At 50.4% G+C, this 15775-nt stretch overlaps 1 protein-coding gene across 2 annotated transcripts in view; it reads left to right on the top strand.

Moving 5' to 3' along the window:
- Positions 1-467: 467 nt before the first annotated feature.
- Positions 468-15775, top strand: part of TSFM (Ts translation elongation factor, mitochondrial) — a 45554-nt gene continuing 30246 nt past the window's right edge. The window contains exon 1 of one of the 2 annotated variants that reach the window (XM_078658933.1): positions 468-593. In XM_078658933.1, coding sequence (XP_078515059.1) covers positions 543-593 — 51 coding nt within the window. In that variant the 5' untranslated portion in view covers positions 468-542. Of the gene's footprint in view, positions 594-661; positions 808-15775 lie in introns of those variants that run through there. The other variant, XM_078658936.1, reaches the window with a different exon arrangement.

Consider the following 15775-nt stretch of genomic DNA (forward strand, 5'->3'; position numbering starts at 1 on the left):
GACAGGCGCCGTTGGCTCGCCTGGCAGGTGCAAAAATGCGTGACATTTAATTTCAGTGCGGTGATGCGGATCACCGCACTGAAATGCGTGGGCGTCACACGTGTTGCGTGACGCTTGGCAGGACTGAATTACACTTGAATTAAAAAAAAATCTAAGTTCCAGTCTAACGGCTGTTAGGATCCATTATTCAAATTCCTCTGAACTGTGTGTATTTTGCAGAATAACCGTTTTGCTTTATTACAGAAAGTAGTAATACATTATATACTAGATGTTTTTTTATGAAATACTTTTATATATACATGCACGGAAGTAAAATATAGTTCATTTTTTCATATCACAATTTAAATGAATTCTAGAAATATTGAATACCTTTTTACGCGTTGTAATTGTACATATTGTTGACACTCACTTTACTTTTCAAGCAGAGAATAATAACTTTGGACAACTCAAAGATGGCCGCCTTGTTAATTTTGCAGTCCGTCTTCTTTTTCAATTCTGTCAACTTCAGTTCGTCGTTACGTAGAATTTAGGCGACTCATTCAATGCTTGTTTTAGCCATGGCTGCGGCGCTGTGCCGTGTGCTTGGTGTGAAGGTGAGTGACATCTCTCATTCTTCCTTCAGCTTAAAGTTTCATCTTAATTGTATCGTGATTGAAAGTATCAATATGCCTTGTGTAGTTAATGCTCGTTCATGATACTGCTGAGAGATGTCCGACTTTGATTAGTATTATAATTGACGAAATATTATTGCAACAGAGGCGAGCAGCTAAACAATACCGACCACAAGGGGGAGCTTGAGCATAGAAGGTGAGCAGGACATAGTTGCCGAGTTTAGAGTTTGTCTAGGTGTGACATTTCTATGTTTTCGGTGTGCTGAAGTGTGATATTTCAATGCCATGTGTGAAGCTGTTATGTTGGTAACTATGTATCTATGCTGTTGGCACGGACCCTTGTTAGATTCTGTTGATGTTCTAGAGTCTTGGGTCCGTGCCATGTTGTGCATTGGAAGGAGCTGAATGTTCACTGGTGGTGCTGTATTATATAAATAAACTACTGGTTTCAACCTATCTGGACTACCATCATTCATAATAGAAGTTTTGAGCGGCAATTCATTCTGAGCAGATCAAAGCAGTTATATCCTTGTAATAAAATAAATATTGGAAAGAGTCCCATTTGTGCAACCCGATAGTATAGAAACAGCCATAAAACAATCCAGAATGCATAGCAACCTTGGCCATAAAGATGGAATTGGCTGAAGGCTTTGGTCACACAAGTTACGGGTCCATTTGATAGCTCTGTGATGGGCTTATCACTTGCCTTTCAAACCTTTACAACATCCACCCCAACCCCAAAATACGCATCCAACATTTCTCTAGTTAGTTAGTTTACACAGATATGAGTTTATCATTCGCAAAATTTGTAATCTGTTACTTAAGTCCAAATAAAGTGAACGAAGACTACATTCACAGGCCATTTCATTTTAATATCTTGGTGCTCAGGACTGCGTCAGCCATTTATCAGTAACTTTACCTGTCAATACATAATCCAAAACAACTATTTTCTTTGCCTAAGACTGGTACGAAGGCGTAGAAGGCCCTAGTAGGAATGCAACTTGTGACATAGATGGACAGCTCCTCATAGCAGGGTTCAATCTACCTTGCTACTTTTTCATAAATTGTAACTGTAACAGTAAATGTATTTATATAGCGCTTACGACCCCTAACGAGGCTTTGAAGCGCTTATTGTGGCAGCAAATCTCTCAAATAGAACATTATCTCCCCAAATGTGACACAATCGACTCGCATGACAACACATCTACTTGAAACAAACACCATATATTGAGAAGGACTGCCTTAAGAAAAGAAAACACGACATGGTCTATATAATAATGCTGGTCTTCAGGTAGTAAGCTTTGAAAGGTGGTGTGTCTTTCCTAAAACGGTTTGTAGTTTGGCCTTAAGTCAAAAACTTGCTGGTAAGTGCCCCCAAATTATGATTGATACCTGCCAGCCCTGTCTTTTTTTTTTCCCTAACAACACTTTGCATTCTGGGGCTTATTAGGTATGATTTTTCACATTAAAGGCATCGTCTTTGCAATTCCAACATGCAAGTAGTGTTGGCTTAAAAAAATGATTTATTATTTATTTTAGTCCCAAATCTGGCTTTTATAAACAAGAAAATGTTCTCACAGTTGTATCTTAAAGACAGAAGAGCAATGGTCAACACTGAATGACAACAGTGTACTTAAAGCTAAAATCTGCACAGCCTACACAATAATGTGCAGCTGGCAGACACCCCTTCCAATGACCGAAAAACACACAATGCACAATAATGCAAGAATATTTTTTATAGCTGTCTAGTATGCACAAAATGCAACTTTCCCCCTGAATAATGTGATCAGCCTCCTTTTTGTTCGAGTCTCCTGGCTGGCAGCAGTCAGGAGCCTCACACCTAGAAGCAAATGCAGCTGAGGGGAAACAAAGGTTAGCACTTCACACATACTTAAGAGGCAGCTTTTCACTTTGTTTTGGCTTTGTTTAGGAGATTTGCATGCACTGTAAGAACATAAGATGTATTGATCTTTCCCAGTATTTGCACAAAATAAATAGCATTTATATAGCGCTTACCCCTGAGGAGGCGTAATAATTTAAATATCTCTATTTTTTTCCTTTAAAGCACTATGGGTAGAGGAAGCTTTACGCTGACAAAAGGCAACATTGGTGTATGTGAAGCTTACAAAAGTGTGAATCTTCTGCCTAAGTCAGGAGGGTTGGCAAGTACACTCGAAATGTGCTAAAATGTACACATGATAGACCTGCTAAACATATATGTGAGCACTTAAGATCTGATGTCACTTCTTGTGATGGCACTTCCTGTGATGCCACGTGTCTCACGCGCTGTGTTGTCACACGCCGTGATGCCACTTGCATACTGATTAATTAGGTTAGTCCCGCCACTTCTTTTTTTAGGACTTGTGCCCTGATTGTAAGAGAGGTAAAAAAAAAACTGTTATCCACAAGGATATCAAATACCTGTTCCAGACTGCAGTGGATGCACATGTATTACTTCCATGGAGATTGGACTGGCACCCCCATGGAGGTGATCCCTTTCTGATCTCGGTGTCCTGAAAACTGTTTACAGTTCTGTCCTCAACAGAGGCTGGGTTTCTGAGCTGTGGGTCCAACAGAAGATAAGCTCTGAGCAGAACACAAGCCACAGGGGACGATTGGCTGCTCCTCGGAGATGGCTGGATGGGTTTGCCCTGCTTGCAAACCTGAGAAATGTATGCATTTCAAGGTTTGGGCAGTTCTGAGGATTTATCTTTGGCAAATCGAGGTCCCAGGAGAACCACAAAAACTGTGTGAACTACCATGAACTGGGCTTTCGATCTAGTTTTCTTTGGACCTCGTTTCGCTGATAAGAATCACGGAAACTACCCGGAACTGCCCAAACGATTTGTGGGATGTTTTGTCATTGTAGGTGGAAACTGATTTCACGTAGTTTCATTGGTCTTATTTTCTGTGTATCTTGGAACAAAACAAATCGTCCAGCACTGCTCTCCTGTTCAAGTTTCTGTTGGTCTACCGAATCAACTCCATCAAAGCAATGAGAATTACAGATAGTGCCAAGAAATGTTCCATGTTAATTATGTAATGAGGGTGTTGAGAGTAGTAGGATGTTACTATAGCGAAGACTACTCGTCATGCCGTTCAATTTCATCAAAATGTTGTATGTACACCTTCAAGAGAAGGTGCCCTGTGACTGGTGCTAAAGAGAAGGGAAAGGTTAAGATGATTATCGTTTCAGCAGCTTATCATGAGGCATAGCATTTGGAGGCCATTATTACGTGTGCACACCAGTTCCATTGAAATATGGAATCTATTGGACAAAAGTCAGTTATGAGATCCTGAATGAAGTCATCCGAAATAGTGCAAGAACCGTGCACTTTGCATTGAAACATGAATGGCAATGGGCCCTGTGCTAGCCCATGGGAATTTACAACTTGAGTTTCTTTGGAAGACACTGACCAGTATGTTTTGTTTTCATCTTTATGGTGATTTGTGTATTCGCCAATCCAGTGCTTGTGGTGTCTCTTCTGCTGGAGCCCCTTATTTTCCAGCTGCAGCACACTGATAACGGTGATCGTGCAATTTAATGTTGCATAGATACCTTTGATTATTCTTCTATGTAAATCTTTCACCTTCCAGATACTTTCATCAGCGATATTGTGGTTTTCTATGTTTCATTTATGATTTATATCCCATGACCCTTGTCTGCTTGTAGGGTTATTAGGTCTCGCCTAAGCTGCGCGCCTGCGCTGCATAGGAGGAGACCTTTAGTAATCGATTAAGTTTTTGGCCCAAAAACGTGCACACGTTGCATTGCTTTAAATGGCAACACGTGCACGTTTGGCGATTCCCTTCCCGGAGCAAGCTTTGAAACCATCTGTTTGTAATTAACAGATGGTTCCTGCTCGCTCCCGCAAGGGAAACAGGGGCAGGCCCCCTCCTCTCTCCCCTCTCCCCCTGCTGCCTCCTCCTCTTTCAGCACGAGGCGCGCACTGTTTTTCTTGTGAGCAAACATGGATTAAACAGCCCAGTGGTGAGCGGGGAGAGAAAGCCTTTAATATGCTAATAAGAGCGTCTGACTGTTAATGGGTTAAAATTAGCACTCCGCGACAAACTGGCAAAAGGCACCGTTTACCCTCAACAATGTGAACAGTTAAACATGTCTGGGCAGAAGATGGAAGGTAAAATGGCGTCCGCTCACCCTTCTTGCCCAGCACACCCAGAGCCTAGAAGTCGGTGTGCTCTGTGTTGAAGAAGCGCAGCACGTGCTGCAGGTGAGGCCTCGGGGGGGGGGGGGCGCTAGTGCTCCTATGCACTAGGGTGTTATCTGCTGGCACAAGCGCCTTAGCGCCTCATCTCGGTTAATAAAAGGCACTATAAAAACGCAATAACAATACACAGCACAACTGCAATTTTGCAAACCTTTTTAATAAAATAAAAAATCTAATTTTACTCACGTGACCCTCCTAAAATATTTCAGTAGCTTACAGTGAAACGTTGAGTGACAGCTGTCACACGCTTGGAAGGAGGGCGCCACACGTTTGATAGCTGACCTATACAAAAGCTTACATGAGGGGTTCACTTGCCCCCCCATCGTCTTTCTGCACCAGAGAGCACATCAGCACCCCGTTACTCCCTGGGACAGACAGAACCCACTCTCGTCGCAAACATCGCCCCCACCTCAGAGTGATTCCTTACCCCCACACCTCCCTCAGCAGCTCGCCCTGAAGTCAACCTATATCCCCCCCATCTTTCACCCCCACGCATCCGGGGTCGCTTCCCCTCGCGGGTGACTCAGCGGCGCATCAGACCCATTCCAGTAATTTTCATCAAATAGATTAAGATGTTTAGTACAATATACTCACCCCCTTTGGCTGATTAAATTAGCGGGTGGAGTGAGGGAGGGCTTCGGGCTCTCTCTGCACGTCACTTCTGAGACGGAGGAGCCTGTGCTTGAGAGATGCCACACACGGAGGACCTCCCCCCCCCCTCCCCCTTTCTAGAGCTACGTGAATGCCTCGGGGTCACTGCCCCCACACCTACCCCTATCCTATGAAACTCTTCAAAATGATATCCATAGCACTCTTACCCCACTCCATGGGTCTCTAGGCGCTGATGACTGATTTTAACTATCATCCGTTGTAGTTCTACTCATTTTATGCCCATCAGAAGGATGAAAGGTTTGGTAAGGTAAGCATAAGATAAAACATAATATAACATATCATAACATGTATTTGTAGGGCACGTTCACCCACAAGCATATCTTGGCGCTGAGTAACAGATGTTTATTGCCTAGGGATGTTTATAAACCTACCTCTGGCAAGGGCAGTGTCAGGCCAGAGCTTATAAACACAGTAGCGGTCGGTGGTGGGAGTAGCTGTCGGGCGGTGATGTGGGGAGGGGCAGGGTGGGGGGAAGTAATCTATGGATTATGGAAGATTACAGGTAAGTAAACATATAAATAAATAAAACACATTTTGTTGCGTGCACTGCATCGCATTTGGGGATGCAGTACAGGCAACAAAATTAGTTTTATTTATTTATATTTTTACTTACCTGTAATCCTCCGCAATCCATAGATTACTACCCCCCCACCCTGACCCTCCCCACGTCACCGCCCGGCAGCTACTCTCACCACCGACCGCTACTGTTGAAACATTCACATAAGATGAAGTTGCCTTATGAAACTCATTTACAAAGCCAGTGGTTATTGTAAAAATATGACACAAATCCAACTGGCTCTCCTTAACCTACCTAGGTGTGTTCAAGAAACAATATGGTCCAGAAACCATCAGTCCGTGGCTGCTCCTCTGCGAAAACGGAGGAGCGTCGCCATACTAAACGAAAGGAAAATTATAATAATTAACGTTATCATTTTCGTTTTCCTACTGCAGTCAGTGACTCTTGGGGCAGGGCTGGCCTGAGCAGGGGGAGGAGAGGTTTAAACTCCCTAATTGCGCACAATTGCTTGGCTGGCCGTCTTGGGACGGTCAAACAGTCATGCGCATTATGCATCTTCCCCACAAGGCTACATTACACAGCCTGGTGAGGAACATGCAAAGCCTCCCAATCCCTGTCTGAGCGCCATGGATTGGACGTTCAGACCAATCACAACGCTGCATTGCAGCGGTGCGTTTGGCTCAGGGGAGCCCGGGTGCTTCCTGCTGCTGGCCGGGACTGCAGGAAGAAAGTAGATTACGACGTTCCAGGTAAGTGGGTGTTTGTTTTATTTTTCCACCCCCCCCTCCCTGCCTCAACACACATGTCCGCTAGCAGCCGCTACTGCATTAGTATATGGTCAATTACTTTTCTCCAGGATACGCCACAATTATCAAACCACTACAAAAACAACCATTGGCAATCCAAAAGTTGTGGGACAGTCTTTCATAATTTTGGCATTTTCAATGTGTATTTTTTACCATGTTTTGTAAATCTTTATTTTCGAGGAGCAACTGAGCCCTCGTCAATATATAACAAGCATTGGCATAGCCAATGGGTCTCGCTTTTGAGACTTTATAAGTATTTAGTTATGCAGCACAATATCCTTGGTGCAACAACATCAACTGTTGCATGGCTTATAAGGTCCCAAAGGCGAGACCTATTGGCTATGCCAATGCTTGTTTTTTTTTCTTATGAACGTTTGCAAGTTCATGATGTTTTATATGTGTTCCTCAAAGATGTATTTTAGTTATTAGTAATGCCTTCATTGAACAATACCTGTACACCTGCATTGTGAAAGTCTCATGCACTATGCTCACTAGTGTATTTTTCACGCTACAATTCCACAAAGGGAATTAAGAAAATGTTTTGTATCCGTTAAAACACTCCACAAAGCACGAGGTTTAGATGTATGTTGTTATGTTTATATAAGTTTATAAAGTGCACTGTTACCCAAGGGTGTCATGGCGCTAAGCACTATGTACCTCATACCCTCAGCCCCTGAGCCCAGACTGAGACTTAAGCTGAAAACAACCAGGTCTTCAGAGCTTTCCTGAATGAAGGGAGCTCCGTTGCAGTCCTTGGGTATAACAGAAGGTCGTTCCAGGCATTGGTGGCTCTTAGGACAAAGCTCTGTCCAACCCAGTTAGCCTTTTTAGCTCTAGGAACGATCACCTGCTTTGCCTCCATTGAGCGCAGCGTTCTCCCAGGGACATACCATTGAATGTGCTTTTTAGGTCTTCTGGGCCAATCCTTATCAGGGAATTAAAGACCATACAGAGAGCCTTGAATTGAGCTTGTTGTTTTATTGGAAGCCAATAAAGGTAACATAGGCCATTTCGGACCGACATAAACTTAGGAGTGCCCGTAAGCAGCCTGGCCGCTGCATTCTGCACCATCTGTAATCTGTTAAGATGTTTCTTAATAATAGTCAGATACAAGCTGTGACAATAGTCCAGATGGGACAGAATGAGGGCTGAGACAACTGTTCTGAAGCTTTCTTCGGTGAGGAAGACTTTTATTTTCCTCAGGGTTCTCATGATGAAAAAGCTTGTTGACACCACCCCGCTGACCTGGTCCCTGAATCTAAGGGTTTTGTCCATGATCACCCCCAAGTTCTTAACTTTCTGCGAAGGGAGTGGGAGGTGGCCCATGTCACTGGGCCACCATGCTGGAGACTAGAGGTTGGGGTTATTCCCCAAAATAATCACCTCTGTTTTGCCTGTATTCAACTTCAGGAAATTTAGCAGACATCCAGCCAGTTATTGCTAACATGCAGTCATGGCAGCTGGGGGCCTTTTCCGCTTCTTTGCCTCTCTGAAGGGACAGCACGATTTGGGTATCGTCTGCATAAGAGGTTAAAAGTAGCCCAAAAGATCTTATAAGGGCAGCCAGCAGGCTCACATATATATTGAAAAGCGTCGGACTGAGGGAAGACCACTCTGGCACTCCACAGGGGAAGGAGAATGTAGGTGGTAGAGAACGATTTTTCTGCGCCGGGTGGCTCGCTCAATGACACAAGCATGATTTTGCAGTAGACCTGGACTGCTGAGTATGAGGGCTGTGCTCCTTTGTTTTGCTATGGAGTGATTTGGGGGCAAGTAGAATGCAGGACACCATACTGACACATCCCGCTCCCATTAACGGATTGGTGATATCCCTGTCTCTTTTTGTCGCAAATGTCTGTCTACGTGGGTGTTTTAGCTAAAGGAGATTCCCTTTCCTGCGGAGCACATGGACAAAGCCCTTGGGTTTGCACCAACCAGAGGGGCAGTGCTAATTGCATGCAGATCCCACCCACAGCACCCAACTGGTCAAATGGAAACATTTATGCACTGTGACACTGTAGACGTATGAATGATTTGATTTCATGAGCCCTAGGTACCTCACTCATGTCTGCTCTAATCTGTACTCTTCTCAGCATCAATTAGGAGAATAAATGTCAAGGTTTGGATTTGAATATGGCAGGTCTGTCTGTCTAGCATTGTACTCATCCAAAAGCTGTAACGCATCGCCATGTGCTGTGAGTGAGTTTGTAATGTTCTAACATCGTGGATGGCATAGCATTTTACTTGACTAATTTATGAAAATGATGCCTCAAAACCAGCATTTGAGCTTGTGAAATAGGCTGTCTATTGTAGATGCAGATCTTTCTGCAGAATGCTTGCTGCTAAAATTGTAGACCGCCTGCATAACTGCTCACGTGCTAAGCATGTGCTGGACACATCCTAAGCACTACCTCTATTGTGCTAGCACCAGGAGCTAGGAATACCTCTGGTACATTCGCTAGAGGATTTTACTCTTCTTAGGTTTGAAGGAGAAAAGCTTCCCATTAAACCTGCGGCTTTTTTTGTTTGCATGACGATCCGTGCACCAACAATATCAAAGTGTTAAGCTTCCGCTGTTTTCACTGTAATCGGTACTGGAGTGGGGGGCAGTTCCAACCCACAAGCACAGATTAAGGCGGATCTCTGCTCGCACATCACCATAGAAGTGCAATTTCTGAGCAGTGATCCGCCCACTAGACACACTGTAAGTTTTTATGGAGGGTAGGGGCACCCAGGTATGACATTACTCCTTCTCCAATTAAGAACCAAGGTAGTCTTTCTGTCCTCTTTCTACAAGGGGGGCAGCTAGAATGATGCAACCCTTAATCTGCCCACTCCAGGGGTGCAGAAAGTGACACTAGACATCAAGTTTTTTTGTAAGATAAAGGATAGGGCCTGGCCTGCACTGAAAAACTCCGCACCGCCTGACCCCAGTGTTGGACCCGGCCTCGTGGTGTGGTTCGCCTCTGTCCCTCCACACCCTGTGAGCGTAGGCCTGTGCCCCGAGTCCCCTGCGCAGCCTCCCCGTTAGTGTAGCCTGCCTTTCCCGCTCCACGCCCGGCTCCGAGCGCCTAACCTTGCATGCCCCACAAGGCCCGGACGCCATCCTCCCTTCCCGACATCCCTGTCTCCCTGGGCCGAGCGCGACCCCGGCCCCAGCTAAACCCAGACTCCAGAGGCGCGCCAGTCCCGGCTGGGGGGTAAAGGGCTCCCCGAGTGAGATAAGCCAGGGAGTTTCGATGGCACCTCCGGCCTCCCCTGAGGGGCTGGTTTCTGTCACACCTTTGGCCCTCCCCTGTGGGCCAGTTTCGATCACCCCTCTGGCCTCCCCGAGTGCTGGCTCCAGACCCGCTGGGCGTCTGGGAATTCCCGGACCCATCTTTCAAAGGGATCAAAGAGCCAACCGCCGGACCTCACCAATGACCAGCCCCCCCCGGGAAGGAGACCTCTGCCTGCGAGGGTCCGGAGATCAAAGAGCCAAAGGACTATAACTGGGCCCGCCCGACAACTAGCGGGCAGTTGTATCTTGGACCTGAAGCCCTGCTGATCTGATCGCGGCTGACCCTAAGAAGACTCATCCTGAACCTCTGGGCCCTGCGGATGCTGTCGCGGCTCAAGCTGAACCTGCAACCATCGGAGCCCTGCTGACGCTGTCGCGGCTCGCCCTCTAAGACCATCGGAGCCCTGCTGACGCTGTCGCGGCTCAAGCTGAACCTGCAACCATCGGAGCCCTGCTGACGCTGTCGCGGCTCAAGCTGAACTTGCAACCATCGGAGCCCTGCCGACGCTGTCGCGGCTCGACCTCTTAGACCATAGGAGCCCTGCTGACGCTGTCGCGGCTCTCACGAACCTCTCCAGATCGAGCCCTGCTAACCTCGTCGCGGCTCGAGGAGTACTCTGGTCCGGCTGGACCATTGAGACCACCATCACGACCGAGCCGACTCGACGGAGGTGAGGCAGCCAGTACGACCATCATCCCGTACCCCCCGGCTCGAGGATTGAGAGCTGTGCGTAGGGTACGCCGTGTACTGACCCAGAGACTAAAAGACTGTCCCGCTTCCCCCTTCCCGAATCCTCCAAGGCTTTGTGGTCCCTTGACCACTGTGTATACAAGAGTGCTTCCTTCGTTATTTGCTATATAAAGAACTTGTTACTAGAATCCAACGGTGTGGTGTCTGTTCATAGTGTGGTGTGAGCTCAATGTGTACGATCCTAGACCCGAAGTCCTCCCCGGTGGGGACCTCCCAATCAAGACTCGGCAAGTTCTGTGGGGGAGGTGGATCTTGGGGTGACCGGGTGAGCACAACCTGGCCCTCGGAGATCGGCCCTTCCAACATTGGTGACAGCGGTGGGATAAGAACCTACGTCTAGGGATCGTACAGCACTGACACACTACCCGAACGAAGAGCAACCATGAGCCTCACGAGCGACAAGACCACCTTCCAGATGGAGCTGCTGGGAGACTATTCGCACCGTGAGCTCAAGCAATTCTGCAAAGACCTCCGTATCCCGTCAACGGGATTAAACACCAAAGAGGACTTTCAGCAAGCTCTAACAGCCTGGGTGGAGACCGGAGCCCAACCTCCAGCACCGACAGAAGCCGATGGAGGGGGAGCGCCACTGATCGAAACCCACGCCCCAGAGCAAGAAAGAGCAGAGTCCCGGACGCGGACTCACAGCACGGAGAGAGGTCTATCTCGAGAAGAGATGACCGACCGAGAACGCAACCGAAGCCACGAGCTAGAACTAGCCCGTTTAAAGATGGAGGTAGAACTCAAGCTGGCCGAGAAAAAGCTAGCCATCGAGCAGCTACGGCTGCAAAGAGAACTGGAGGAGAAGAAACTCCAACGAGAACATGACGGAAAGAAGCTCCAGCTGGAGCACGAGCGCAGGGTATTGGAAATAGAACTCAAGGCCCGGAACGAAGGCAACAAAACAGCAGCGACCCGAGAGTTTGTTCCCCCAGTGGAACCCAAGGTCCACATCCCCAAGGATGTGGTCAAAGAATATTATAAAAACGATGACATGCAGCAATGGTTCAAGGCCTACGAGGTAGCTATGACCTCCCACCGAGTTCCGCAGAAAGATTGGGGAGCCGGGCTGTGGGGTCGATTCCTGAGTGAAGGGAGAGACACCCTACTCGACCTACCGTCTGCCGAACAGACCTCCTACAGCCACATGAAAGAGGCCCTCCTCACAAGGTACGGGCTCACCCCAGAAATGTACCGCCAACGCTTCCGAGAATGCAGGAAGATCCCCGGCACCACGTGGGTAGAATATGTCAATTTCTACAGCCGGGCCCTGGAAGGGTGGATCAAGGGCAGCAAAGTATCCACCTTCGAGGGGCTCATCGACCTCATTGCCTACGAACATTTGTCCCTGAATTGCTTTGTGGAACTCCGACAGCACCTCCTGGACAGCAAGTTGGCTGACCCCCGGAAGCTGGCCGTCGAGGCCGATCGCTGGGTGAGCACCAGAGTCCCCCGGGGGCCCGGGGCAGATTCTGGCCGAAATGAACAGGGATCGTCCCGCCAGAGGGGAGGGGGGAATCGGAATAGACAGAGGGGTTCCCAGGTAGGGTCCCCGCGTAGTCCCCCCAGAAACCAGCCCGGCACCTCGCCTCCCACAGCGCGCGCAGGGTTTCCCCCAACTAAGCCAGGGCCCCGAGTCAGCCAAGCCTGCTACCATTGCCAGAAACCCGGGCACTATGCCAATGACCCCCGCTGCCCCTTGTTCCAGAAGCCTGCTGCTGCAGGGCTCCCAGTGCGCCACATTACCTCAGTAGCTCTAGAAGAGGAGGGGGAGGAAGAGTTCGAGGGAGCAGACCCCGCAGCTATGATGTTAGTCTCCCTGGGTGATAGGGAGATGGTCCCCGGAGCTCCCCTACCCGACAACACAGAGAAATACCGACAGCAGGTGACTGTCAATGGCCATCACATAGGGGCGCTCCGAGACACTGGGGCCAGTATCACCGCCGTCAAACGGCACCTAGTCACCGAAGCCCAGATTGTTCCCCACATCTCCTGCAGGGTGATCGCATCTGATAACTCCGTCCGCACCTGCCGGATCGCTCAAGTCCCGTTCGAATGGGGGGGCGTCTCTGGGGAGTTACGAGTGGCAGTCCGCTCCGACATGCCTGTGGACTGCCTGCTCGGCAACGATCTAGAGAGCTCCCCATGGCAGCGGGTTGAGAAAAGGACCCACTTAGAGATGGTGGGCCTACCCGAGTGGGCCTGTGTGAGTACCCGGTCGATGACCGCCCGAAGGACCACCCCCGAAGGGGCGACCTTAGAGGCGGCACCGGCAACCCCCGAGGACCCCGAGGTCCCTGAATCCTTTGAGACCCCTGAGCTGTTCCCCAGGGAGAGCTTCCCCCCCGACGCAGGTCCCCTCGGCCCTGGTGTCGAACCGACCCCGAGCTTGGACGACCTTCCTGAGCTGGCCCAATGGCGCCAGGAAGGGGGACCGTCCCGAGAAGAATTCTGCCTAGAGCAGACAGCCTGTCCATCCTTGGTGGGGCCGCGGCAGCAGGCCGCCGCCCAGGCCGCCGGTGACCAGTCTGGCTCCCACTTTGTCTATTGGGAAAACGGCCTCTTATACAGCGAGCAAAAGTCCGCCGAACTAGGGTCCGGCCGAGTGCTGGTGGTCCCCCTACGCTTCCGCGGCTTTCTCCTGAACCTGGCCCATGACGTGCCCCTGGCGGGACACTTGGGACAAGACAAAACGTACCAGCGCCTGGTCACCCACTTCTACTGGCCGGGCATGCGCTCCGGTGTGGAGGCCCACTGTAAGTCCTGCCCCACTTGTCAGGCCAGCGGAAAGAGCGGAGGGAAGCGCAAGGCTCCTCTCCAACCCTTCCTCGTGGTCAGTACCCCCTTTGAGAGGGTGGGAATCGACATTGTGGGCCCCCTCGACCCCCGGACCTCCTTGGGGCACCGCTTTATCCTTGTCTTGGTGGACCATGCCACCCGATACCCCGAAGCCATTCCCCTCCGAACGGTGACCGCCCCCGTAGTGGGGCGGGCCCTCATGGCCATCTTCTCCCGGGTGGGATTCCCTCGAGAAGTCGTCAGCGACCGAGGGACCAACTTCATCTCGAAATACATGAAGTCCCTTTGGCAACAATGTGGGGTGACGTACAAGTTCACCACCCCATATCACCCCCAGGGTAACGGTCTGGTGGAACGCTTCAACCGGACCCTCAAAGGAATGATCATGGGACTCGAAGAGCCCCTGAGGCGTAAGTGGGACGTCCTCCTTCCCTGTCTCCTCTTCGCATACCGCGAAGTCCCCCAGAAGTCCCTGGGGTTCAGCCCCTTCGAGCTGCTCTACGGGCACCCCGTCCGGGGACCCCTCACCCTGGTCAAGGAAGGGTGGGAGACGGCGGCCCGAGAGCCCCCTCCCGATGTGTTTCGATACATTTTGGCCCTCCGGAACCAGACGAGGAAGTTCAGAGAACTGGCCGAGGCAAACCTCGAGGCCAGCCAAGAAGAAATGAAACGGTGGTATGACCAAAATGCCACTCTGGTCGAGTTTCAGCCCGGACAGCGGGTCTGGGTGATGGCCCCCGTGGAGCCCTGTGCCCTGCAAGACAAGTGGACAGGGCCCTTCAAGGTGGTAGAACGCAAGAGTCAGGTGACTTATCTCATCGACGTGGAGTCCCCCCGGAACCCCTTGCAGGTCCTTCACGTAAACCGCCTCAAACCCCACTTCGTCCGATCCGAGTTGAGCTTACTCCTCGCCACGGACGATGGGGAAGAAGAAGAAACGGAGCCTCTCCCCGATCTCCTGTCCACCAAAGAAAAAGATGGCTCCGTAGAGGGGGTGAGTCTCTCCTCCTCCCTCTCTCCCGAGCAGCGCGAGGACTGTCGCCAGTTGTTGGGACAGTTCTCGGACCTCTTCTCCCTCACCCCCGGCGTCACCAGCTGGTGCGTCCACGACGTGGACAGCCCACCGGTACGGCACAGAGCCTACCGCGTCCCTGACCGCGTCCGGGCCTGCATCAAGGCCGAGGTATCGAAGATGTTAGCTCTCGGGGTGGTCGAAGCCTCTGACAGCCCATGGGCTAGCCCCGTGGTCCTGGTTCCGAAGGCAGCCGCCCCTGGTGCTGTTCCCGAGCTGAGGTTCTGCGTTGACTACCGCGGGCTCAACGCAGTCACCAGAACCGATGCTCATCCCATCCCCCGAGCCGACAAGCTTATCGATCGCCTCGGGGCTGCTCGTTTCCTCAGCACATTCGACCTGACCAGTGGGTACTGGCAGATCGCCCTCACCGAGGGAGCAAAGGAAAGATCCGCTGTCTCCACTCCGGATGGTCACTACCATTTCCGGGTGATGCCCTTCGGAATGAAGAACGCCCCTGCCACCTTCCAGCGACTGGTGAACCAGGTCCTGGCGGGGTTGGAAGAGTTCAGCGCTGCGTATCTGGACGATATTGCAGTCTACAGTTCCCACTGGCCCGAGCACCTCCAGCACCTCTGGGCGGTGCTGACCGCCCTGAGGAGGGCGGGTCTCACCATTAAGGCAAGCAAGTGCCAGATCGGGCAAGGGTCCGTAATCTACCTCGGGCACCAGGTCGGAAGCGGCCTCATAGCCCCCCTCCAGCCCAAGATCGATGCCATCGTGGCCTGGGAGGCCCCCACGACCCAGACGGAAGTGCGGGCGTTTCTAGGGCTCACGGGGTTCTACCGCCGGTTCATCAAGAGTTACGGCAGCATGGTAGCCCCCTTCACGGAGTTAACCTCCAAAAACCAGCCGAAGAAAGTCAGCTGGACCTCCGCCTGCCAAGAGGCGTTTCGAAACGTTGAAAGACGCCATGTGCACCGCCCCCATCCTACGGGCCCCCGACTACTCACGAGAGTTTGTAGTCCAGACGGACGCGTCCGAGCATGGCATCGGAGCTGTCCTGTCCCAGGTGAACGAGAACGGCCTCGACCAACC

This window comes from Lissotriton helveticus, chromosome 1_1, assembly GCF_964261635.1.
Source record: "Lissotriton helveticus chromosome 1_1, aLisHel1.1, whole genome shotgun sequence".
In the NCBI taxonomy this organism is placed as follows: Eukaryota; Metazoa; Chordata; class Amphibia; order Caudata; family Salamandridae; genus Lissotriton; species Lissotriton helveticus.